The 27,951-nt window shown below is 41.6% G+C and overlaps 1 protein-coding gene across 16 annotated transcripts in view; it reads right to left on the bottom strand.

The window, feature by feature from the left end:
• The window catches only part of SRPK2 (SRSF protein kinase 2), a 307,828-nt gene that overhangs the window by 94,943 nt on the left and 184,934 nt on the right, over positions 1–27,951 (bottom strand). For all 16 annotated transcript variants that reach the window (XM_043497309.1, XM_038401052.2, XM_038401083.2 and 13 more), the window contains 4 exons: positions 27,204–27,291; positions 26,886–26,973; positions 18,944–19,050; positions 2,910–3,075 (listed from right to left, as the gene is read on the bottom strand). In XM_043497309.1, the coding sequence (XP_043353244.1) occupies positions 2,910–3,075; positions 18,944–19,050; positions 26,886–26,973; positions 27,204–27,291 (449 nt within the window). The remainder of the gene's footprint in view (positions 1–2,909; positions 3,076–18,943; positions 19,051–26,885; positions 26,974–27,203; positions 27,292–27,951) is intronic.

The raw sequence follows: 27,951 nt of genomic DNA, 5'->3' as shown, positions 1-27,951 counted from the left end.
GTTTCGCTGAGGTTTCTGAGCGAGTCAGTAAACTGCGCCAGTGACCCTTTAAATGTCCAAATGCACATTCTACCACCATTCTGCATTTGCTCAGCCTGTAGTTGAACAGCTCCTTACTACTGTCCAGGGTGCCTGTGTACCACTTCATGAGCCAGGGCATTAAGGGGTAGGCTGGGTCCCCAAGGATAACTATAGGCATTTCAACATCCCCAACAGTTATTTTCTGGTCTGGGAAGTAAATCCCTTCCTGCAGCCATTTAAACAGACCAGAGTTCCTGAAGACGCGAGCATCATGAACCTTTCCCGGCCATCCCACGTTGATGTTGGTGAAACGTCCCTTGTGATCCACCAGTGCTTGCAGCACCATTGAAAAGTACCCCTTGTGGTTTATGTACTGGCTGCCCTGGTGGTCCGGTCCCAAGATAGGGATATGTGTTCCGTCTATAGCCCCACCACAGTTAGGGAATCCCATTGAAGCAAAGCCATTCACTATGACCTACACATTTCCCAGAGTCACTACCCTTGATAGCAGCAGCTCAATGATTGCATTGGCTATTTGCATCACTGCAACCCCCACAGTAGATTTGGCCACTCCAAATTGATTACCGACTGACCGGTAGCTGTCTGGCGTTGCAAGCTTCTAGAGGGCTATTGCCACTTGCTTGTGAACTGTGAGGACTGCTCTCATCTTGATATTCTTGCGCTTCAGGGCAGGGGAAAGCAAGTCACAAAGTTCCATGAAAGTGCCCTTACACATACGAAAGTTTCGGAGCCACTGGGAATCACCCCAAACCTGCAACACTATGCGGTCCCACCAGTCTGTGCTTGTTTCCCGGATGACGGCATGAGCCTGCCCCAATAACACCACGATCTCCAAATTGCGGGGGAACGTGGTTTTAGAGAACTCTGTGTTCATGTCCTCATCACCGCGCTTCCGTCGCCTCCTTGCCTGGTTTTTCAGGTGCTGGTTCTGCATAAACTGCACGATAATGCGCGAGGTGTTTACAATGGTCATAACTGCTGCGGTGAGCTGAACGGGCTCCATGCTTTCTGTGCTCTGGCGTCTGCTCAGGCAATCCAGGGAAAAGGGTGCAAATGATTGTCTGCTGTTGCTTTCACGGAGGGAGGGAGGGTTGACTGATGACATTTACCCATAACCACCTGCAACAAATTTTTGGCCCCATCAGGCATTGGGAGCTCAGCCCAGAATTCCAATGGGCAGCGGGGACTGCAGGATAGCTACCCACAGTGCACTGCTCAGAATGTCGACGCTTGCCACGGTACTGTGGACACATACCGCCGAATTAATGTGCTTACTATGGACACATGCACTTGATTTTATACAATCTGTTCCCAAAAATCGACTTCTGTAAAATCGGAGTACTTTCGTAGTGTAGACATGGCCTCAGAGTGCTCCTCTGGATCTAAAAGGTGTACTGGTTTTTAGCAGGTTCTCAAAATTCAACACCATATTACCATGTAGCTCAGAAGTGGAACTATGCAAAGAGCTAAATACTATACTCATCTTCAGTTAGTTCTGGGGAAGTGTTATAAGTAATAATTACCACTGGCTAAGAACAAACTATATAAATAATTTCATCAAATATCTTCATTGAAGAGAATGTTAAGGTTGCACAGTGAGTCACGTAAAAGTCAGGAAACCACATCAAGGTTGTAAGCACAATCTTAAGTGCAATTAGCCTTTAGTTACATGATCACACATGATTTCAAAACCAACACATTATTTTTTGAAAACTTTACACATCTAAAATCATACGTATAATATTCCAGATGGCTGAACCACTCTTGCTTAAACTTTTAAAAAAATCATCTTCAGGCAAAGACTAAGCCTGAAAAGTTTCAGTCTAAATGGTGAATGTTTTGGAAAGTTGTGAAGATCTGAAAACAACGTGCTAGATTGTGGAAACATTTATGGAACCTTAACTGCAAAGGTTGCTAGACTCCTGCTGTAACAGACGACATTACTAAAATACAACTCAACTATTTCTCCCTATACATTTTCCCATAGTATTGTATAATAACTTTCTTAATTATTATCTTTTCCCGATCCCTGTGGCTGATACGGTGGATTGATAAATGACCAGGAGCCACAAGACTGATGGCCATTAGAAAGCCACATTTTCTCCAAGTATCCCTTTACTGTTTCATAGTGAACTCTCCTAGCCATCCACAGTGTGCAAATCCTTATCAGGAAAAGAAGGTACAGTCCCATCTGAACCCTAGGCAAATTTCACAAGCTATTTTATATGCGAGTGGGAAGTATACCTAAAAGAGGACACTGATGTATGTACAATACATTCACTTTTCAAAGCTCAAAGACCAAGGATTCCAAGACTTGATTTAGTTGAGGACCGGTCCTGCTTTGAGCAGGGGGTTGGACTAGATGACCTCCTGAGGTCCCTGATATTCTATGATTCTATGACTTTTGTGACATCACTAGATCTAACTATAATGCCTAGATTAGAAGTCAGACAATTTGAAATTTAAGGTAATGAACTTGGGACAGAATTGAAAAATAATTTAGTTACTAATTCTTGTGACTGCTGCAGTACGGCAGGGCTCTAGTGCAGCTAAAAGCTGTCATTTGAGTTCCCAACTTGAAAAACCATGAAAGATTGCTTAGGCACATCATTTCCCTATATTACAGTACTCTGAATACTGGGAGCATACCAATGTGAGAAACAGAAACATCCCTCAGATGGCTTTCCTTTGGTCTAAATTAATACTTACATTAAACTAGGAATACATTAAAGTAATTAATATTCACACATTTAATTCAGTCATTTAAAATATATAATATTCATGAACTAGAACAAGTTAAATGTGATTATTATGATCTGTTTTCCAATGCAGTTTTACTTGCAGCAAGTTTAACTCTATTACTGTACCTGCTGAGCCAGAAGGAGGAGGAGCACCAGCTTTCTGCCACTCTGTAGCTTCAGCAGCCATTCTGCGCACATAGGCATCATCCACACACATCAAGATATTTTCTGGTTTTATATCTGTATGGATGATCTTGCATTTGCTGTGTAGATAATCTAAACCCTGAAGGACCTGCATATAACAAAATTAGTTGAAAAAAAATTTGATAGTCTGACCAACATAAATACATAAATTGTCTTACTGTTTAAATAATTATTCTAATTCAAATGTAATAAAATATGAAAACTTGACTTCAATGTAGTATTCAAGTATTTTATAAGATGTTAATATTCTGAATGTTCAAACAGTCAGATATATTTTATACATTGTATTCAACAAAAGGTAATTGTCCTTAGATATACAATATTACCTCAGCTTCCAATGTGACCAAGATGTTATGATGATTTGTCCACTTTTATCTATTACACCTTTGGCATTTCAAATTTATTTGTTATAAAATCTTGGCTGTCACATATTATTTAGCCCAGGGCACATTTTTTACATTATATACAGGAAGCACTCTGCAAGTCATCACACAAATCTACATAAATTCTGGTGCAAAATTGGTAACAAGAAAAAAATGACACCCTCGTAATATTAATCTGGACTTTTACAGCACTGTCCATCAGAAGATCTTAAAGCATTTTACAAACACAAATGAACTAGGCCTCACAACACCATTAAGAACAGACAGGTTAAGTGAATTATCTGATGTCACTGAAGAAGCCTGTGGCAGTGTGGAAAATAGAATCTCTGTGCTTTATTCACAAGAACCCTGTACCCCTCTAAACATTTTATCAAGACATTACACAGCACATTTTTAATCCAACGCTTCTCAGAATCATTCAAGATATGATTAATTTTAAAAGCTAAATGTGTGGGTTCAAAAACCTAATACTGGAATCACTAATCTGGATTCATGCCTGCAAGTCTGTTCCACTAAATTCCAAAATTTGCTTGTTTATTTGAAAAACCAACTGAAAAAGAGGTTTTTTTCCACCAAATGCATCCGATGAAGTGAGCTGTAGCTCACGAAAGCTTATGCTCAAATAAATTTGTTAGTCTCTGAGGTGCCACAAGTACTCCTTTTCTTTTTGAAAAAGAGCAGGGATTTTTCTCTTAAAGGATAGAAACTCCAGTTTATCCTGGAAAGATATATGATGACAAGCAATCCAAGTTTTAGAAAAAGGAACTAAAGTAATATCCACATGAAGAAAGTGCTCATGATTAGAGCTCGCTGAGAAATGGTTTTTCCATTTTGCAAAAATTTTTGAGATTTAAAAAACTCTCCTGCTCTGCACTGGAATGAAACTGAGAACTTTCAAAAATTTTTCACAAAAAACAGGAGAGAGATTCTCCACTCCAGAACTGTCAATAGCCTTGTCGTTCAGGCACTCACAGAGGATGTGAGATACCCAGATTTGACTCTCCACTCCACATCAAGCAGAGCAGGGACTTGAACCTCTCTATCCCATACCCTAGGTATGCCCTAACCACTTGGCTAGAGAGTCAATCCTTTCTCTCTCTCTCTCCCCCACCATTCTAATTTTCACCAGAAATTCTATCCTTGACCTGACAAACTTTGGGCATGGCTACACTTGCAGATGTAGAGCGCTTTGAGTTAAACCAGACTTTTTAGAGCACAGTAGGAAAAGCGCTGCAGTCTGTCCACACTGACAGCTACAAGCGCATTGGCATGGCCACATCTGTGGCACTTGCAGTGGCATTGGGAGCAGTGCATTATGGGCAGCTATCCCAGCATGCAAGTGCTTTTCAAATGGGTGGGGTGGGATGGAGTGTGACAGGGAGTGTGTTGTGTGTATGTGGGGGGAGAAAGAGTGGGTTTTGGGGGGGGCTGAGAGCATGTCAGCATGCTGTCTTGTAAGTTCAGACAGCAACAGACCCTCCTCAGCACCCCGCCTCTCTCTCTCACACACAGCATTCCACACTAATGACTTGGTTTGTCTCAAAGCAGATAAGCAGCAGGCTGTCAGAAACTGAGCTTTCAAAGAGCATTTCCGCATTCCTACAGCCGATTCCAAACAATGACAAGAGTGGCCATCTGACTTAAAAAGAAATGGAGTACTTGTGGCACCTTAGAGACTAACAAATTGACTTAAGGGGATTATGGGACATTTCCGGAGGCTGATCAGAGTGCAGTAAAGCAACATCTCGTTCACACTGGCGCTGCGGCACCCCAGCGAGGGCGCAGCAAACGTTATTCCACTCGCTGAGATGTGGAATCAGCGGCACTGTAGGTGCGGAGTCAGAGCGTTCTACGTGCCTTGCCAGTGTGAACAGGTAGTGAGCTAGTGTGCCTGGGGCTCCTTTACTGCGCTGTAACTCACAAGTGTAGCAAAGCCATTTCCCAGTGAAAAGTTTTGGTTTTGACCAATCAGCATTTTCCAGTTAAAAACATTTAAATGAAAAATTCCTGACCAGCTTATTCACAATTCCTCTACTCCATCTACTACAACATCTCCTCATTTTAACAATGTCTATATAACACAGAGACCAAGACAAAGATTCTCAGAGTACGTTAAAGGCCCTAAGTTTTTTCCCCCAAAAAAGCTCTCTGTTTTAATGCTAGAAAGACAAGGAATTCAGTGAAGCTTAAGTAACTGATTCTCAGACATAGGACTAAAATTTGCAATTGCACACTAGATAAAGTTAAGAATTTTTGCCCAGTTTTGGAATTAGAGGATAAAACCAAAAAGCTCAAATTTTTATTGGACCTTTGTATTGTTAAGATTTAATTTTGGCTGGGGTTTCTTTTAAAAGAAATACATCTTTTGAATCACATCTTTTGATAATAATTAAACTATTATTATTATTATTTTATTTGTTTGGTTCCTGTTCTCCACCAATCCAGCTAAGAAACATTTTTGGTGATGAATTTGAAAGTCTCAAGTGATAGAAAATTATTATAGAAAATTGGTTGGTAAAAAAAACATGACCACCACAAACATTTTATCTTGTTGCATTAGCAGGGTACATACATTACACAGAAAATAGTTCTTACACACCAGCAAAGAGTACTAAAAGCTTTAATTAAACCAAATGTATTTAAGAGGCTTGCTGGCACAGTGATCCTTTCTATTATGGTGATGTAATTTCAAATTATTATTTATAATATAAATAAGAGTGAGTTTCATGATCTGTGACAAAGAATTATACTAATGTTAGGATTTATAGATAAGAATGTTCTTAGTCTGAAGTTTAATCAGATAGCTATAATCTAAAAATAGAAGGTATGATGCTGCACTAAACCTGTGAGAGAAAAATATCAAATTCTATACATATCTGTGAGGGACTCAGACCAAGACTGGGTATAATCCCTAGTTTTTATTTACATCATCTGGCAAGGGGAAGATTGAAATGGATAAGAAAAGCTACATTTTCCTGGGTGTCAAAAATGCCGACAGGAAATATTCCGTTAATATCCCTATAGATATAGTTTAGAGGGATCCAAACTTTGGTATAGTTTCTCACTTGGAAAGGTCATATATATAAGAATTTGACTGCTCCACATCAAGAGATACTTTGCCACTACTTATCAGATTCTCTCTCATTGATAGTTAACCAGGATTGCAGACCATTATGTCTCAGAGTCGATTACTTACTACACATGATTCATTTAAGCAAAAATCAAGAATGTTCACAGACAAAATACAAGATGCTAATTTTGGATCATTTCAATTTCAGAGCATGTTCCTTGTCAGATAAGCTAGTGCTTTAAGTTTTACTGCCCAAAAGAAGACTCCTTCAACATTAGTAAATCTGCACTTTCAATCATTCCCACTGGAACAACAGGACTTTCCCTCTGACAACAGATCATTTTGCAACTCCACAGAATCAGCTCTTGTATAACATTTCATACAGTTCTGATCTGGGGGAAGAAAATAGATCAAACGCTACTCAACACTGAAATTAAGTTTCCTATTAAACAACTAAAAAAGCAATTACTGATTAAAACTAGGCCTCAATTATGAAGCTGAATAAGATTATAACCAAATTTTCAATCAGTGTTCTAAATCTGACAAAGTATTTTGTAAAGTACTGATTTACATGGTTTTTTTAGACTGTCCCCCAAGATGTCTGTATTATATCAAATAGTGAAATAATTTGTTTTAAATAAAAATATTTATTGTCCAGCAAACAATGCAATAGCTAGATTGTTTCACACAAAATTTAACTTTCAGTATATGTACTGCACAAGTTTTATTTATCTATGCCAAACCACAGAAGAGAGGATAAAAAGCTGCATACCTTAAGAGACAAACCATCTGGCAGCACTGTGGTTCGCTAGTTTTACCATCCATACAATTCCATGTACTCCATTCATCCCAACTCCACTATATGTAACTCTCCCCCACCTTCCATAACTGATTGTTCACCTACCCTTTTTTTTTTTTTTTAATGAAGTGTGTGTGGATTGTTTCAGCTTCTTTGTCAGAGCATAGCTTTAAACTATTAAACTAAAATATTTTTAGTAGGGGTTCATTTAATTTATTTGTATTATTTCTGAATTAATTTTTAGTAACTTCATTTTGAAAGTATTTTGGCTTTTGACTTTTTTGCTCATACTTGGTCATATTTTCAAAGTCTAGGGATTTGCCTTCTTTCCTGACAAAATCTGGATTAAATTAGTTTTAGACCTATTTATTATTGAAAGAACTTTCTCAAAAGTTACTTGAATCTATATTACCAGAACCAGTTCAATCATCCCTAGATAACCTATTAAAGAAATCAAGATTAACAACGATCATGCACAAAAATACGTGTTGGTTCATTAATTTACGCAAACAACCACCTTACAAGGCCAATGGGAAATTATCCCAGGAAAAAATACACATTGATCTCATCTGGTTGAGATTATAGATGGACATCCTAAAACAAGAACATGTCAATTAACTGAAATGGATACAATACAATTAGCTGAATCCAGTATGTTCCGTGCAAGCCAGCTGTTTTGGAAATGCCTTACTCTGAAAAAGATATTGGGAATATATGCTAGAGAAAACTGACCATAATACTAGTCATACACTGACAGCTATTCCTGAATTATGTTATCTATTACATAATAGGGATAAAAAGCAAAACTCAACAACAGAACATCTAAAATGGATCAAAGTAAGTAATTCACATCTATACAAATCTGACTCAAATCTGACTAGATGTGAAGAATAGATCACATCACTATCTGAAACAACTTTGTATGAGAGTACAAAATAAAGTTTACATGGTAAAGAAGAAATATTTAATTCCCTATGGAGATTATTCCTATAATGTTAATAAGGAAAGGATACTTGCCTTCATTCTGTTTCTCTGAATCTTAAAATTTTTTCACTCCTGGATCTCAGCTTCCTAGTGAGACACAGGTGGAAAACCACAAACTCCGGAAGTTTTTGGCCCCAAGAGCTGCAGTTGTGGCGAAGTGCATCTGACAACTACCTCCCATCTTGGTGGTCCCACACTTCCCTGAACCACCAACTACAACCAATTTCACTTTCACATTTCAGTCCGATACTAATTCGGCAGGAAATTAAGGCTCCCCATAAAGCCAAGCTGATCACCAAAAAAAAACAACTGAAAAAAAAATCTTTCTTCAAAGGCACTTAGATGTAAATACTTCACCACTGGTTAAAGAAAACTCTTCTGAATTCCCAGGGCAGAGGGGTGTGGGTGTAAGAATCCTGCAAGATATCATCTTCAGAGAAGAAGAATTACACACAAGTAATTTTCCCTTCTCTAAAAATACCATCTTTGAAGGAATCTGGGTAATAAGAATCTTGTCACATCTTGTTACAAACCTAGATTCTGAGCTCTCAGGAACAGGGATTATTTTCATGTTATTTGTTAGTACAATGGGGCCCTGAACAGTGATTGGGCCTCCTAAACTCTACTGTAATACCAATAAGAAAAAAAAACAGCAGCAGCCCCTGGAGGAAGATATCCCAATGGAAAAGGCAATTTTAACTAACAAGAGCAGACAGAACAAAGGCAACATAGAGCAAGGAACAGGTTTTTCCTGTTTTTGTTTTAAACAAACAACAAAAAAGGAGAAAAAGATTACCTCCCTGGTAATTACCACATCAGGCCTACTACTCAAGGACTGGTAGGGTGTGTTCCATCAAACAAAAGAACAAAATTCAACCAATTCCAAGGAGAGACATCCAGAGAAAACAAAGCTGTAGAAGACAGAAGAGTCTGGGCTCCCCAGCCAGGGAGCAGAACCACAGAACCGTGATACTGAAGCAAAAACACTTCTGAAAAACTGAATACAAACTTCAGTATTCAGTGAACATACCACCTACAGCCTATGTAGACATATACATATATACCTATAATTGAACAATTCTTTGTCAGCCTCTAGTGGCTGACTCATCATGGGCTATAGAAGCCTGGCATGGTTCAGGGTTGCCTGATCATACAAATAAAAAAATGCAGACAGCCATATAGGTGTGGGCCAACATTTATGAAGTTATGTACCTAAGCTGTATGTAGGGAATATTCATCACTTGGAACACATGTTAAATAAATTCTTAAACTCTTAAAAAGTTTTATCAGAGGCTGACATCCAACAGAAAAAGACACAAGTAATTGCATTTGGTATAGCTGAAGATAAATTACTTGGGACTCAACCCAACAAGTAAACCAAATTTTAATTTTATTATTAAAAGCAAGAAATCAAAAACGCAGGTAAGTCACATCACAACATAATGCAATTCCACAGCTACCTCACTTTGTACTTGGGACTACCTGGACAGAGCTTAAGAATTACTCCCACACTCTTAAGTATTAATAGCCTAGCTGAAACAACATCTAAGACCTTCCACTTAAATATCCAGATACCAATTTGTTTATCTTAAAGCCCCTGCAGCTTGCAGGAGAAAAGACAAGTAACCTACAAGTTTAAACGCCTCAACTTGAATAATACAATGAACTTTTTCATAACTGGAGCCTTTGTTTCTGTAACTGACAATGAACGCTGCTGAGTGAGTGAAATTTGAAATAATCTTAATATGCATCTTGGTTGATTTTGCAGAACAATGTAGAACTACAGAATTGCATTGTGCTGTTATATGACCTGTCTATTTTATTTTATTCTTGCTCTTAATACATAATAATTAAGTAGAATTTAGTTTGCTTCATGAGTGGAGTTCTGAGTCCTCAGTCAAGGGCTATATCAACTGCTAATTAATTAATTTAGGCTTTTCAGTAGGAAAAAGCCAGCCTTTTAAAAAAAAGTAAGACTTTATGTAACAGTCATAAATAGCCCCTACAGAATCAGTCTCCTAAATCCCTATTTAGGCTTCCAAATAAAAGTGCCTTAATTTCAGAGGTCCTGAGCACCTGCAGCTTTGAAATCAAATGTTAGGCACCTAGCTTTGAAAACTGGTCATGATCCCCTAGCAACAACATAGCCACCTGCCGAGTGCACGGATACCAAATGAAATGAGAAAGCTGGGCGGGCCGAGAAAGGGACGGTGAGTTGTATGGGCCAGTGGTGCCCGAGCTCCACCAACATGAGAGCCCCTTGCCCCAAACCAGAGCCTGCACCCAAACTCCCTCCCAGAGCCCTCTCTCTCCCGCTCTCACACCCAAACTTCCTCCCAGAGCCCTCTCCCTCCCCCTCCCGCACCCAAACTCTCTCCCAAAGCCTTAGGCAGGTGTGGGGGGGCAGGACTTGGACTCGTTCTGGGTACCCCAACCCCCTGCTCCAGGCCAGACCCTGCAGGGCTGCACCCAAACTTCCACCTAGAGCCCCGCCTCACACCCCAACTCCCAGCCCCAGCCCAGAGCCTGCACCCAAACTCCCTCCCAGAGCCTTAGGCAGGTGTGTGTGTGGTGGGAGTGCTTGGACCCATTCTGAGCACTACCAAAAATTATACAAACATGCCACCCCTGTCTCTAGTAACACTTCCAAACTTTCACACTGACTTTGTCAAGAGAAGCCTCATGGGGTAAGACATGGAAAGAGAGCTGGCATGACAATATGTCCACTAAGCTAAGTACTTATCACGACCTTGGAAAAGGGATTTTAGAAATTTTCCTTAACATCACTGTAGTCTCGAAAATTTGGAGGCTACAGCTGTATAAAACAGACTCATTGAATGATCCTACCCCATTTGAACCTACACCACTATTGAGAAGTGACTTGCCATGTAAGAAAAATAGCCTTTATTAGTTTGTGAAGGACTCCACTAAGACCCCACAACTCAGGGGCTTCGGTGCGGATTTTGGTAAGCATCAAGTCTCAGCTGATCATTGAATTCTGATGTTAGCTCTCATTCCAAAGACAGTTACCCCAAAGATGCTATCGCTGTTGCAGACTAATTGGCCTTAAAGGCAACAGGGGCTAAATGATCTGTCAAAAATACCTCTGTTTTGCCTGCATCTCCTTCACGGGCCTATGGTTATGTCTCCAAATTCCTCCACTCCATCCATAAAACTCCAAAACCTATTCTACTCCAGGAAGATTTTCTCTGTGTAGAAAATGACAGCTTTGGGTTGGTAACCCCATCTTCAGAATGACAGTCAGGCCTGGTCTACACTACAAAGTTAGGTTGACATAAGCTGTGTTAGGTCTAATTAATAAAGTATGTGTCTATGCTACCAAGTCCCTTCCGCTGACCTAAAGAGCCTGTAAAGTTGACTTTTGTACACTACCTCCAAGAGAGAGGCATAGCACTTGAGTCAACATCCACGCATCGACATGTGGATAGTGTAGATACTGCGTTGTGTAAGTCGAATGAATTGGCCTCCAGGAGGTATCCCACAATGCTCTGCTGTGACCACTCAACCCCTCTGCACTTCAGCCAGGTACACAGGAAACAACTGCCCCTCTGTTAAAGCCCCAGGACCTTTTGAATTTTCATTTCCTGTTTGATCAGCGTGGAGAGGTTGTCAGCACAGCTGCTCATGGATACTCAAGGCCACAAATGCACTCCAGCATGGAGTACACAGGAGGTGATGGATCTTATTGCTGTGTAGGGAGAAGAGTCTGTGCAGGCAGAGCTCCAATCCGGCAGAAGAAACGCTAACATCTATGCCAAAATCGTGCAGGGCCTGGGGGAGAAGGGCTACACCAGGAACATGCAGCAGTGCCACATGAAAATAAAGAAGCTTCGGCAAACGTACCAGAAGACAAGGGACGTGAACAGATGCTCTGATTCTGAGCCACGGACATGCTGCTTCTATGAGGAGCTGCATGCAATTCTTGGTGGCGACCCCACCACTACCCCCAAAATGCTCCTTGGATACCTCCCAGGAGCCCAGATGACCTCGAGCAACAATGAGGAGGACGTTGCTGATGAGGAAGAGGAGGAGAATGCGAGGTAGGCAAGCGGAGGATCCATTCTCCCCGACAGCCAAGAACTTTTTTTTAATTCTGGAGCCTATCCCCTCACAGGACCAATTGTCAACGGAGCATGATATTGTGGAAGGCACCTCTGGTGAGTACACATTTCCAATCAAACTGTAGGGGTTACATGCTATTATTTTTAATGTTGAATCTGAAGAAAAAAAATAGGTACAGTGGTTATCGGTGGCCGCTCCAGCTATGCAGAGGGTGCTTTCCGAAAAAGACTGTTTATGTGCACAGGGATGGCCCTGGAATCCTCCATGGAGATCTCTAAGAACTTTTCATGGAGGCACTCCGCAATCCTTTTCAGAAGGTTTCTGGGAAGAGCTGCCTTATTTCGTCCACCATGGTAGGACACTTTCTGCACTACTCCAGTATTAACTCTTCTGGCATCATTGTGGTACACAGCTTTGCAGCATAAGGACCAGGAGCGTATCCAGACGCTTGCAGGATCTGCCCCCTTTCCACCTCTGTTACCCTCAGGAGAGGGTTATCACATATGGTCACCTAGGGGAAACGGGGGAAGTTTTAAATGCTAGCCCTTAAACAGCAAGCAATTTGACAAGTAATCTGCCCATTTGGTGAATTTTGGATCACACAACCATGCTTTCCTGAACGTGCCCTGGTAGTGGTTGGAAGGGATCATCACGTATTGCAACCAGCATTTAAATGAGGGGGAAGGGGGCTTTTCTGAGGTTGGAATCATTGATCTCAAGGATGTCTTCACAAAAGCTGCAGCACAAGATCTCTCGCCCATGCTTTGTGGCCTTACTCATCGTGGCTGGAGCACCAAACTGACTCTTGCAGTAGCCAGCGTTTGTATTTACTTTGTGGCTTGCAGGAGAGTGAATTGAGAGGTGTTTCTTTTATAAAAAGAATTAACCTTGCACCAGAAACAATGTATGCACTGTGAATGCTACCCTTGTGCTTTGGATTATTTGCAGCTGAAAATTTGTCTATGGGTGCATCCATAAGCGCCAACTTCCCCACTGTCCTGTGAGTGCTTGACTCCCCACCCCACCCCTGCACCACCCTCACCCCACCTCAATTCCACTCCCTTCCCCCAAGTCCCCGCCCCTGACCCCACCTCTTTACCGCCGCCTCCCCCTCCCTCCCGGAAAGTCCTAAGCGTTGCCGAACAGCTGTTAGGCAGTGGGTGGGAAGCGCTGGGAGGGGGAGGAGCGGGGACATGGCATGCTTGGGGGAAGAGGAGGTGAGGAGGGGGTGGGGGGAGCTTGGCTGCCAGTGGAGGCAGAGTGTCTGCTAATTTTTCCCTGTGGGTGCTCCAGCCCCACAGCACCCACGGAGTTGACACCTATGGGTGCCTTCTCCACACCGGGACAGAGACTCTCCCAGATTAGAAGGCGGAAAAAGAAGACTCGGGGAAACATGTTCAATGAGTTAATGTGTGCCTCCGAGACTGACAAGACGGAACTCAGTGCGTGGAGGATTGCACTGTCTGACAGCCTACACAAAGACAGCAAGAACAGCAGAACATGCAGGGAACACGAGCGTGATATGCAGGAAGAGATGGTGTGCATTATGAGGGAGCAAACAGACATGTTGAGGCGTCTGGCTGAGGTTCAAGAAAAGCAGCTGTACACTAATGTCCCTCTGCAGCCTATGCTGAACCTGCTGCCATCGTCACAAGTTCCACATCCTCCTCTCCCGGAAGTCCTAGGATGTGGTGGGGGGGGAAGGGGGAGTCCGGTATCCTTTGCACTCAACTCCAGGGGAGGGTACAAGGTCCAGAAGGCGTTCATTCTCACACTTTTTATTATTATTACAGTGCAATTTTAAGAAAGCTGTCCTTGTTTTTCCCCGCCCAACCGCCACCAGTGCTATCAGCCCTTTTTCCCCTGGTTATCTTACTATTCTTTGCTGTCTCTCAGTGTTTGTGAGCATAATAAAACTTAATGGATTGAGGAAAAAAGGCTCTTTATTCATTCAGTGCACAGTGGTTAGTGGGGGTGGAGTTTACAGGGGAGTACATGCAATGAAGGGGACAGCTTGGTAAGGAACAACACACAAGTATCACATTACTGTGGGTCATTGCTGAAACAAGTTTTCAAAGCCTCATGAATTTGCAATGCCCATTGATGTGCTCTTCTGATTGCCCTGGTATCGGGCTGCTCAAAACTGGCTGCCAGGTGATCTGCCTCTACCCCCACCCCACTGGAAACTCTTCTCCTTTTGTTTCACAGATATTATGGAGTACACAGCAGGCAGCAACAACAATGGGGATATTGCTTTCACTGAGGTTTAACCTAGCAACCAAACAATGCCAGCAGGCTTTTAAATATCTAAAGGCACATTCCATCAACCATTCTGCACTTGCTCAGCCTATGGTTGAACCGGTCCTTACTGCTATCCAGGCTGCCAGTGTACAGCTTCATGAGAAAGGGGTAGGCTGGGTCTCCCAGGATCACAATTGACATTTCAACATCACCAACGGTTATTCTGCAGTCTGGAAAGAAAGTTCCTGCTTGCAGCTTTCTGAATAGACCAGAGTTCCTAAAGATTCAAGCATCATGCACCTTTCCCAACCACCCCACGTTGACGTTGGTGAAATGGCCCCTGTGATTCACCAGTGCTTGCAACACCATTGAGAAGTACCCCTTTTGGTTTATATTCTCTTTGGCAAGGTGGTCTGGTACCAAAATAGGGCTATGCTTTCCGTTTATCACCCCACCACAGTTAGGAAACCCCATCACAGCAAAACAATCCACTATGCACATTTTCCAAATCACTACCCTTCTTAGCAGAAGTCTATTTATTGCCCTAGCAACTTGGATCACAACAGACCCCCATGGTAGATTTACCCACTCCGAAATGATTCCCCACTGACTGGTAGCAGTCTGTGCGACTGTCGCCAGCATCTGCGAATTGCTCCACTCCAAAGCTTCCAGCAGGGCTGCTTGCATGGCATCACATTGTTCCACACATCGTCTCCTGTTTCAGCTGAATAAATACTGCAGGATAAGGTGTGAGGTGTTTGTAATGCTCACAACAATAGTGTACAGCTGAGCGGGGTCCATGCTTGTCATGCTGTGGCATCTGCGCGGGTAACCCAGGCTTAGGAAAAAAGGCTTGGTTTCTTTGCCATTGATATCAGGGAGGGACGGAGGAAGTGAGGTAAGTGCATCATGGGATGCTAATGCCATGTTCCCATAACCACCCATGCAACTGTTTTGTTGCCTATGAGGCATTGCAAGGCCAACCCAACATTCCGCTCAGCTCCATGCACTGTGGAATAGCTACCTACAGTGCAGTACTCCATACGTCGATGCAAGCCCTGCTAGTGAGGATGCACTCCACTGACACAAAGAGCATACTGGGGACATTCAAGATCGACTTGCTTAAATTGGAGGCTCAGTGTCAAGGTACATAAAATCAATCTAAATTTGTAGTGTAGACATACCATAAATGTCAAAGCTCAGGTCTCTAGAGTGACTAACTAGTGGGCAGGAGTGGCAGGTTTTTAGAAATTTTGGTGGTGCCCAGAACCTGCCCCTGCCCAAACTCTGCCCCTCACCTGCCTAAGGCTCTGGGAGGGAGTTTGGGGTGGGGGGGAGGAGGTCTGGGGTGCAGGCCCTGGACTGGGGCTGGGGATTAGGGTGCAGGAGGGGTGCAGGCTCTGGGATGGAGTATGGGTGCTGGGTGCAGGCTCAGGGCTGGGGCAGTGAGTGGGGGTGCAGGAGGGGGTGAGGGGTGCAGGCTCTGGGAGGGAGTGCAGAGGGTTGCGGTGCAGGTTCTGGGAGGGAGTTTGGGGATTGGCTCCGGGCTGGGGCAGGGGGTGGGTGTGCAGGAGGCAGTGAGGGGTGCAGGCTCTGAGACGGAGTTTGGGAATAGGAGGGGGTGCAGGGGTGAGGACATGGAGTTTGGGGTGTGGGAGAGGGCTCAGGGCTAGGGCAGAGGAGTGGGGTATGGGGGATGAGGGCTTTGTCTGAGGATGAGGGGGGCAGAGGGTTAGGGTGCGGGGGATTGAGGGTTCTGTCTGGGGCTGGGGATGAGGGGTTTGGGGTGTGGGAGGGGCTCAGGGCTGGGGCTGAACGGCAGCCTGCCTTGGCCCCAGTGGAGGTGGTCACTAGGACCCTGTGGCAGCAGTTGATGCCAGAAGCCGGCAGAGCAGAGTTAGCGTAAGCTGCAGGCTCCGGGCAGTGAGCGGGGGCACAAGTGGGGGCCAGGGGACACATGGGGGTGGCAGGCGGGGCCGGGGGAGAGACCCAGCCCCAAACATTGGTGGAGCCAGGCCCCCGGGCCCTGAATATTGGTGGAGCCTGGGCAGGGGGGAAAGTAAATCTAGGGACTTACCAGTAAGGGGCTGGGCTGGGGCCAGCTCTGGCCCCCGGAAGGGGCAGGGCCTTGGGGAGGTCAGAGCCAGCCCCAGTCCATCCTGTACCGGCAAGTGCCTCCTTCCCACTCCCCGGGGTAACAGCGGCAGCCGGGGGCTCTGGTGGCAATTTAAAGGGCCCTGGGTGGTAGTGGTGGCCAGAGCCCTGGGCCCTTTAAATTGTTCCCAGAGCCCCGCCGTTGCTTCCCCAGGGCACCGGCAGCGGGGCTCTGGCAGCAATTTAAAGGGCCGGGGGCTCCCACCGCTGCTGGGAGCTGCAGGCCCTTTAAATTGCGCCTGGGGAAGCCGATCCACCCCAGTACGGCGCACCGGCTTACTTTCACCTCTGAGCCCGGGCGCTATGAGCCCATACAACTCGCCACCCCTGCTAGTGGGCACATGTAGTGTCAAAGAAATCTGATGGCTGCTCTGTAACTAAGTAGCAGTCATCAACACATGAACACAGCCTTCAAGCCTTGCAGTGTAAATCTGCTTGAGACTTCCTGAAGCTAAAAAGAGTTGAAATGTTTTGAGGCTAAAAGGACATAAAACACTGTGAAGAAATCAAGGTGTCACAAGCCAAAGTTCCAAAGCTAAAAGATGAAGCTGAAGAGCAGAACTTGTGAGTCCAGAGGTGGAAGCCTGGCTCATGCTCCTGAACACAGAGAGTCATGAACCACTAGTTTGAAATAAACAATCACACATGACTAGAAGGCAAGGACACTCTTTAAAGGCTTCCTAAAGCACTGCAAAACTGCAATGGGATACAGAGCTGGAGAGGCATCTGACATGGTAGAGCTCAGATAAGAGCTACTTTGTTGTCTGTAAAAACAACGAGGAGTCCTTGTGGCACCTTAGAGACTAATGAATTTATTTGGGCATAAGCTTTCGTGGTCTAGAACTCACTTCTTCACGGCCATGGAAAACGCACCACAGACCGTGAAATCTAGTCTTTAATGTACTTTTACCCTATACTATAAAGATTTCACGGGGGAGACCAGCATTTCTTGAATTAAGGGTCCTGTCCCAAAAGGGAGTTGCAGGTGGGTCGCAAGGTTGTTTTAGGGGGGTTGCAGTATTGCCACCCTTACTTCTATGCTGCCTTCAGAGCTGGGCGGCTGGAGAGCGGCAGCTGTTGGCCAGGCACCCAGATCTGAAGGCAGCACCCTGCCAGCAGCAGTGCAGAAGTAAGGGTGACAATACCATACCATGCCATACCATCCTTTTTCTGCTCTGCTGTCTGGAGAGTGGTAGCTGCTGACTGAGGGCCCAGATCTGCAAGCAGCAGCAGCAGGGCAGAAGTAAGGGTGGCATCCTTACTTCTGTGCTGCTGTTGGCAGCAGTTCTGCCTTCAGAGCTGGGATCCAGGCCAGCAGCCACTGCTCTCCAGCTGTCCAGCTCTGAAGGCACTGCCGCTGCCAGCAGCAGCACAGAAGTAAGGGTAGCAGTACCGCAACTCCCCCTACAAAAATTTTGTGACCACCCACAACTCCTTATTGGGTCAGGACCCCTACAATTACACCACCATGAAATTTCAGATTTAAATAGCTGAAACCATGGAATTTATTATTTTTTAAATCCTATGACCATTAAATTTATCAAAATGAATCATACATTTGGTAGGGCCCTAACAGTAAGATAAAATGTCTGATCTTTTCCCTCTCTGGCACATTATTTCTGTAAGATCATCTCGCCAGCAATTTGGTTTGCATGGTGCAATGTAGGAATGCACATACGAGAGAGAACTCTAAAAGTGGAAATTTCAAAAGTGCTTAATCATTTTTAGATGTGTGCTCCTAAATCATTTGGATACTTCTGAAAATCCTATCCTTGTTTTTTTAATGTATACCTCTTGAGGATCTGGTTTTCAGACAGAGACGCAACTGGTATTAATTTTTTAAATATTATGTTTATATTATTTTCCATTGATCTTGTGTTGTATATTCTGAAGGTGGCTCAGTATGAAAGATGAAATTGTGATCCATTTATTAACCAAGAAAACTGATTTCCTTATTTTCAAATGCTCTTAAATTTGTAAGAAACAGATTGACTTAAAAATTTAAGCATATGTTTTGTGAAGGAGCTCATTAGCTAATGGAATATCGACACAAACAAAGCAAGCAATGTGCACAAATGCATGTTATAGGAAAGGATACTCTCCACAGCTACCTATGGGAACACCTATGCAATTAATACCTACTGTATATTTCCTGGCATGATCTGCAGTTGAAATATCAACACATGAACATCAAAGTAAAGCAATACTTTGGAAAAAAATTAAAAACATTAGCAAATCTTACCTGACGAATTATACTTTTTACGCAACGGATAGGAAGGCCTTGATAGTTGGACTTGATTATCCATTTTAAGAGATGATGTCCAAGAACTTCAAAGACCATACAGACATCTGGGATTTAAATAAGGATAATTTTCGAAGTAACTTCTTATTTAGCTCAACCATAATACTTTTTTGCACTTTAGCTAAAGTGCCCATCATCCCTCTAAAAAATAGTCCTCATGAACAGAATGAAAATCATAGCATCATAGAAATGCAGGGCTGGCAGAGACCTTGAAAGGTCATCTAGTCTATTCACCCAAACTGAGGAAGGATTATGTATACTTAGATCATCTCTGACAGGTGTTTGTCTAACTTGTTCTTAAAAAACAGCAGTGACAGGGATTCCACAACCTCCCTTGGTAACTATTCCAGGACTTAACTATCCTTATAGAAAGTTTTCCTAATATCTAACCTAAATCTTCCTTGCTGCAGTTTAAGTCCATTACTTCTTGACCTATCCTCATGGGCATGGGGAACAACTGATCACCATCCTTTTTATAACAGCCCTTAACATATTTGAAGACTTATCAGGGTCCTGCTCAGACTTCTTTTCTTAAGACTAAACATGACCATTTTTTAAAACATTTCATCATAGATTAAGTTTTCTAAACCTTTTATTATTTTTATTGCTCCACTCTGGACTCTCTCCAGTTTGTCCACATCTTTCTTAAAGTGTGGTCCTCAAAACTGGACACAATTCTCGAGATGAGGCCTCACCAGTGCACAGTAGAGTGGAACAATTACCTCCTATGTCTTACGTATGACATTCTTGTTAATATAACCCAGAATTATATGAGTCTTTTGCAACAGTGTCACATTGCTGGCTCATATTCAGTTTGTGAAACCCACAGATCCTAGTCTGCAGTACTACCATCTAGCCAGTTATTCCCCATTTTCTAGTTGTGCATTTGATTTTCCTTTCTACGTGTAGTCTTTGCTCTTGTCATTATTGAATTTCATCTAATTGATTTCAGACAATTCCCAAATTTATCAAGGTCATTTTGAATTCTATTCTTGTCCTCCCAGCTTGGCGTCATTTGCAATTTTATAAGTGAACTCTCCACTACATCATCCGAGTTATTATATTTGAATAGTACTGGATCCAGGACCTCACTAGATATGTCCTCCCAGTTTGACCGCAAACCATCAATAACTATGCTTGGAATACGGTTTTTCAACTAGTTGTGCACCCTTCTTCTAGCAATTGCAGCTACACCACATTTGAACTTGAGTTGGGAGGAAGACCTTCGAAAGGTAGATCCGCGACAGCGGTCTGCACCTCTCCGGGGAACCTGGAGAGGTGAAGCCATGACACTTGTCTCATCACCACTGTCATTGCAAGAGAGTGTGCAGCTGTGTCTGCAGAGTCCAGAGAGGCTTGTAGCGCCGTACGGGCCAGAAGTTGTCCTTCCGTCACCAGCGCCTGGAACTGTTCCTTCTTCTCATCTGGTAGGTGTTGACAGAATTCCTGGAATTTGGAATAGTTTATGTGATTATATTTGGCCAGAAGTGCCTCATATTTAGCAATATGGAACTGGAGTGTAGCTGAAGAGTACGCTTTACGACCAAAGATGTCTTGCCTCTTTCAGTCCCTGTCGTAGGGGGCTGTCCTAAAGGGGTGTTGTTGCCCCTTCTCTTGTATTGCATTAACAATCTAGGGAATTCAGAGTAGGATAGGAAAAAAGAAGTTCCCCAGCCTTACCAAGGTCATAGTATTTTTTGTCTGCACATTTGTAGGTGGATGGTATTGACTCTGGGGTCTACCAGATCACCTTGGTGGGGTCCAACAAGGCCTCACTGATTGAGAGTGCTATCTTTGCTGATGTAAAGGCCTGTAAGATATCGAGCCACTTGTGCTGATGCTCTCTGACTTCCTCCAGAGGGATCTGGAGAGACTCTGCAGTCCTCCAGAACAGTTCTTGGAACTGTTTAAAATCATCCACCGATGTTGGAGGTGGTGGCATTATGGCTTCATCAGGGAAAGATGAGGAGAAGTGGGAGAATCTCGTTTTACATTTCTTCCTCCTGTTCCTCTAGCGCTTCTGGTTCAGCGTTAGGCGGTCTAGACACTGATGAAGATGGAAAGCAAATTTGTCTCTGTTTCTCTTCCGCGGCTGGTTTGGGAAAGTGCACCCTATATGCATACAGCCCCTAGGTCCCAATAAGGTCAATGTGGGGGAACTGGCATGTGGGGTTGCATCCATGGGGGTCGGTACCAGAGACCTGGATCGCTTCTGGTCTCTGGATATTGAGGATGAGAAGATGTGTGTGGCTGCCCTTAATAGGAGGGTGGAGTTCACAGTGCAATGGAGTACTCCTCCTCCTCTTCCTCATTAGAGAAGGGTGGTGCGGTCCTCAGCGATGAAGTGGAGTGGTGTTGTGTCTCCGAGGAAGAGGCATGAACTGCAGGGAGCTTGTTACGGAAAAGTGGTGACTCTGGAGTATCAGATTTCAGAATAGCAGCCGTGTTAGTCTGTATCCTTAAAAAGAAAAGGAGTACTTGTGGCACCTCAGAGACTAACAAATTTATTTGAGCATAAACTTTCGTGAGCTACAGCTCACTTCATCGGACATCCAAGTCTTGTGGGTACTGAAACTCCTGTGGTACTGGCAGGAGCATCATTAGCACTGGTGGCTGTATACAGGTTGGGGGCATTGCTGGTGCTGAGAACGAAGTGCAGTCTCTCAAGCAGCCAATAGGTGGTACCAAAGGTTGCATTGGTGCCAAGAGCTTGTTTGGTGCTGAAGGCTTGCTCAGTGTGAAAGACTTAGCTAGCGCCAAGGGTTTGGTCAGTGCCAAAGCACTCAAGCGTTATTTTAGTTGAGGCGGTTGGTACCTATTTCAAAAGTCTTGCACTGTTCTTCTCAGTTCTGAGTGGCAGTGTTTGTGCCTGCAGTCCTGCCCATTTAGTGCCTGGACAGTCACAGGCACAAAGTTTCACTCCTGAAAATATTGAGGCTACTGACCTCACAGGGGATGTCTTTCTCTAAGGCGGCTCCTTAAAGGGTGAACTAGTGGCACATTTCTTTTTTAATCTGAGCAGAAGAGAATGGATTTTCTCTTGATGGTACACAGCAAATGAGGGTTGGCCGATGACTGTGCTAATGGTGGTTGACACATAGGAGAGGTATCAGGGCCAGGGTTTGAGACTGGTCACAGAGAGCTCTCCATTAGTAAAAGTTTTAGCTTCAGTTTTTCTGGACCGAGCCTTACATTTGAGGTAGTGGGTACACTTTTGTGTGACGAGTTCCTCACTGAGACAGCGTACACACTGTGAGTGCCCATCGCTCACAATGAAGGCCTCATGGCAGGTGACACACCTCTTGAACCCAGGGGATCTGGGTATAATCCCAAAAAAGGGAGGACTTCCCAATTGGAAGAGTGCAGGAAAAAAGGAAACCTATGCTCAGGTAAAGAAAAACAGGCAGGGAAGAGAAATGGAAAAAAAAATTTTTTTCCAGGGGAGAGACAAAAATAAAGGAAATTCCTAATATCTAGAAAATTATAACAGAAACACTACTATTACTAAAGGTTACAGATGTATGGCAGGCTCTGCTCAGGATTCCATCCCAGACCAAAAGAGGTTGAGAAAGAACTGAGGGTGGTTGGAACGCACAGCACTATATAGACCAGCATTTCCCAAACTTTTTTGGCCACAGAACACTTTTTAGCCTATTACGAAACACTTATAATATTATTTTGTAGTTGTTTGGTTTTCAAATATAAAATTGCGTTATTTATGCTCAAATATATTTTATTTTAGAAAACAAAGCAAAAATTTAAAATAACTTGAACTAACAATTTCTAACTGGAAAGTGCGTATAAAGTAGTATAAAAATCAAGTGCAAGAGTCAAAATTAAAAACAGTGTTCTACTTAAAAAAAACTGTTTTTATATATAAACACACACCAAACAAATTAGATTTTTACTAGGAAAATCTATTTTTATAAACAGAATACAAATTTGGATTTAATGGGATTGGTGTTTCTGGATTTTTCTATCACAAATTCGCTTAATATTAGGAATAATGCTGGAAAGTTGAATCCTCAGGTCAGGCGCAGCATCAAGTCCATTCCTATATTTGATTTTTGTTGCAGTATAATACGAAAATCTGGTCTCACACAAATAAGTTGTGGCAAAAGGAAGGAGCATTCGACCTGCACGTTTAGCCACATTAGGGTACTCTTCTATAAGGCTGCTCCAAAAATTATTCAGCGGAAGATCCTTAAACTTTTTTTTCAAATCAAAATCAGAAATTAAGTCAGTTAGACTTTCATAATCATGTGCAGTTAAAGCTCACTGGTTTGGCTGTAATTACAAATGGATTTCGAACCCAAGCATTATCATCAGTAGTTGTAGGAAAATATTCTAATAAAGAGGCCTGCAAGTCACGTAAGTGCTGTAAAATGGTGCTGGAAACTTCTTCATGGACTGTAGAATGTACTTCAGTTAGAAATTCATGTAGTGTAGGGAAGCAGTCCAAGTTATTCTACAGAAGATGCCCAGAATTCCAGTTTCTTTTTTAACGACGAAATTTTATCCATTGTAGTAAAAATGGTCATATTCTTTCCTTGCAGCGACAGATTAATTCCATTTAATTTTGCAAAAATATCTGCAAGATACGCAAGTCTCATTAGCCATGAGGAATTTGTCAGACAGTCATTAAATTTTCATCCTAAATTATCTGAAGTGAAGAATACCAGTAGTCCACTACGAAGCTCAAAAAGTCTCACAAGCACTTTTCCTCTGGATACCCACCTTACTTCTGTATGTAAAAAGTGTTTTGTGCTGACTACCCATTTCCTCGCACAAAATTTTAAATAACCTGGATTGAAGTGGTCGAGATTTGACAAAATTGATAATCTGTACTGCTTCATTGAGCACAATTTTCAGATATGCTAGTATTTTTTTTTAACTTCAAGTGCTTGTCTGTGTAGAAACACAATGGTTCTGAGTGCTTTCTGATGCCACACTTATGATTCGCGTTACAGCTCCCTTCATCTTCCCAATCATTGCCCGAGCACCGTCAGTACATACATCAATACATTTTCCCTAACTAATTTCAAGCTTTCTGATAAAATTGTTGATGCAGTTGAATATTTCTTCTCCAGTCATGCTGCTTTGCAGAGATTCACATAAGAGCAGGTCCTCTTCAATATTATTATTAAATCTATATCAGACAAATACTAGTAGCACAGCAAGTCCTGAAACATCAGTGGACTCATCTAGCTGCAATGAATACTCATGGCAAATTTTCAGTTGGCAAACTAGCTCTTTTTCTATTCTATTTCTATCATCAGCAAGATCTTTAATACGCCATGCAACAGTATTATTTGACAACTGTACAGCATCATTTTTTTTTTTTTTTACCAGATTGCTCGTTCTACATGCACGTTACAATATCTTTCGCGCAAGGCTTGATGAGCGTTTCTCCAATATTGTGAGCTTCTCCAGCAAGCGTTATACGGTAACTTACTCAATAAGATGCCTCTGTTGCACTTTTGTTGTCTGTTTTAGCAATTTTAATCATCGAAAGTTTACAATTTCCAAGCGAGTCACACTGCCTCTTGAAAAAACTTATATCTTTGTATTCAGCATGCTTGGTTTCCAAATGCCTACGAAGTTTAGCAGGAGCCAATGAACTGTTTGCTAGTATTTTGTTGCACACAACACACTGAGCATCAGGAACACCTTTATTTCCAACACATGTAAAACCAAAAGACAAATAACTTTAAGCATACTTTCATTTCGGTCACCTGCTTCTTCTTGTTTTTTGATATACTTCAGTGGAAATTCTTTCACCTTGGATAACTCACTAGTACTAACAGATTTTTTGACAACAAAAGACTGCGATTGTTCATCCTCACTTTGAAGCCTCACAGTATTTGCTCATTTATTTCAGCCACAGTTGGAGTACCAGAAGACCTTGTTTTTCGTTTCAAAGTTCCTTCTTTTAGCCACAAATTCATGGTGATTAGGTTTAGTAACAATATTTAGAAATACTGATTTTTGTCAAATTTTGTTTGTCAAAAAAATTTATATTGTTTCGAGTGAAGCTAGTTTAGTTGTGTTTATCGCTCACACAGTAAAGACCCACCGGTTTGAACGTGTTGAGTGAACATGTTATATTCAACATGGCGTAAAGAGAATGGTGTGTGCATAACGCTGCAGGTCGTGCAGCCTCGAGCAGAAGGGATACAAAGTCACTAACTGAAACGTGCCCGAAAGGGGTAGACGTCAACATGCTTGCGTGCCGCATTCTCTTTACGCCATGATATTCAATACGAGATATATCAATAACTGGAAAAAGAGTTTTATGCTAAATTATAGTCATTGAAAAAGAGTTGTAAACTATGCTTCAAATTTGCCAAATTTAAAATTAAAAAAAATTTAAACACCCTTTTTTTAATTACGATTCTTTCCCGGAACACCTGTTCACATCATGAGGAACAAAGTTTGGGAAATGCTGATATAGATGCTGCTCACAGCGTGAGACAGTGAGAAGCACATATGCAGCCCAACAGGCACTGCTACCAAAGGTGGCCAATCCCAGGCACAGTGGAGCACCCATAGGGACACTACTCGAAGAAGAACTAACATGATCAGCAAAGATAGTTCAGCGGCAGCATGGAATCACCAAGCATATTAATGAGGACTGTTTCATTTTAGTGTCTCATTGTCAAAATATGTCAAAAAAATCTATCAAGTCCAGGTGTGCTGACAGATATTTTCTCAATAACATTTCTCAAACAAAACAAGAAAAAAAAAGAGGTTAACATCTAATCATTAACTCACTAAGAGGATCACATAAGCAACAGGAGAAACTTCATGTACCTATACCTCTCAGTATAAGACACATACCACCTTCTTCAGGAGCCAACTCGGGATCTCCCCACTGGCCTCCATCAGACAGAAGGAACATAACCTCACTACCGCTCTGCGCTGGATTTCAACCAATGATTTACAGGTAAAAGGCTCCAGATCCTGTTACCAATCCTCTAATCTATCCAGTCTTCCATGTTTATTATTTCCTATCCTTACTATATTTTACTATATGGCTTTTCATCAGAATCGTTACAGATTATAATTCTAGAAAGCATCATAAAGATTCAGGTACCAAGTGTTTTTTATTTGTCACTCAGAATCCCTCCTCTAGCCAGTTACAGGAATTAAAGAACATTGCAGCCAATCACATATCTACATTTTATATTAATAAACAATTTAAAGGATAGAAATAAAATAACTGATTAGTTGATGATTCTTCCTTATCTAAAGTGAGTGATTACCCCTTCTTTTTTAAGTTTCTCTCTATATATTACAACAGTAACACACATTGGAATCTAATCTAATAATGTTTCAACATAAATTGCTTATTTGTTTTTAGAAAAAAATATTTTTCAGCCTACACTAATTGAATGTACTGCAGGATTTATAATAGTAATAATAATAATAATAATAATAATAATAATAATGAAATACAGTACACTAACTATGCACAACATGTTTCTTAACTATGTTATTTGGAAAGGTTAGAGAAACCATAAACATTGTTCACTGTAAATAAAATTTCAATTTTTAAAAAATACTGTCTTCTGATGTTTTAGTGGGCAAGCCTGTTCATCAAGGAACAAATTTAAAATGTTTATCTTTTATTCTTCATTATATTTAAAACTATTAAGCTATTTTCACTAGGGAAAGCGAATTACACATTGTAATACAGTGCATGACTAAATGTCACTGAGATGGTCTTAAATTTTACTTTTAAAAAAAATTAAAGAAAGCAGATTATTTTGAAAAATTACTCCACTCTGCATACTCTAAGACATTAATGCATAAAAACTAAATACTCATTTGTCCTCTTCATTTTAATCTTAATATAGGAAGAACAGCCAAAAAAGGATACGTATTCCATTCATCCCTGAAATTTTGAAGTCATCAATTAACTGTACAACCATGTCTTTGTTTGGATCGTTAGGATCACTTTCACGAACCTAAGCAAAGAAAGATGATACTGGAAATAATTCGTCTTCTTATAAGGGTAATACATTTTTTCTAAAAATTTAAGCAAGATTATAGAGCCTTACAAATAATGACAATGAAGTAATGTCATATATTTAGAAAACAGATTTAGGGACAACAATGATGTTTGAAAGCATTTACTTCCATTGTATCTATACATAATTTACCATTATCAGTACTGAGCACTCAGTATAATACTCACACATCTGAGCAATTTAATTTCATCCAAGGCTGTCTCTGTATAATGCTGGGCACTTTTTACGACTTTCATTGCAACAAACCTCTTCCCCCTTGAAAACAACAAAAACTTATTTAACAAATGACCAGAGCTAAAAAATGTTATGAAGCATACTTCAGAGGATTATATCTGGAAAGTTTTGGTAAATTTATTTTAAAATTAAGGGGAAATCTCCTAAATTCTCAATAATACAGTAATTAAAATATTTGATGTAATTTAGTGCATTATGACAGAGAATAACGATACCTTTAGAATTGTATTTTATGCATTGTTTCTAAAATATTGAAATCACAGAATTATTAATATTTTAAATGGTAATGGCTTTAAAAGAAGAATTTCAATTCTATTTTACCATGCAATCAAAATACAATTAGGTTTACTATTAAGGATACAGGAGGAATAAAAACATTAACTTATTCTCCAGCTCAAGAAAACAAGTGAATTCAATAATCACTGATAATTTGTTAAGAAAATAAAACTTAGACTTCAACTTCTGACAAGTTTTATAAACCAAAAGGAGAAAAACACTGTGGACATCTCTATATAAAGTTGTTTACCAAACAACAAAGACACAACAAAACACCTGGGTATCTTCAGCCTGTATCTAAAACAAAAGTTATTGCACATATAACAAATCAGCATTTATTTGATTAGAAATGGAAAAGAGAAAGTTTAAAGGCAAATATATATATATATATATATATATATATAT

Source organism: Dermochelys coriacea, chromosome 1, assembly GCF_009764565.3.
Source record: "Dermochelys coriacea isolate rDerCor1 chromosome 1, rDerCor1.pri.v4, whole genome shotgun sequence".
Classification (NCBI taxonomy): domain Eukaryota; kingdom Metazoa; phylum Chordata; order Testudines; family Dermochelyidae; genus Dermochelys; species Dermochelys coriacea.
This window is presented reverse-complemented; position numbering and strand designations above follow the sequence as displayed.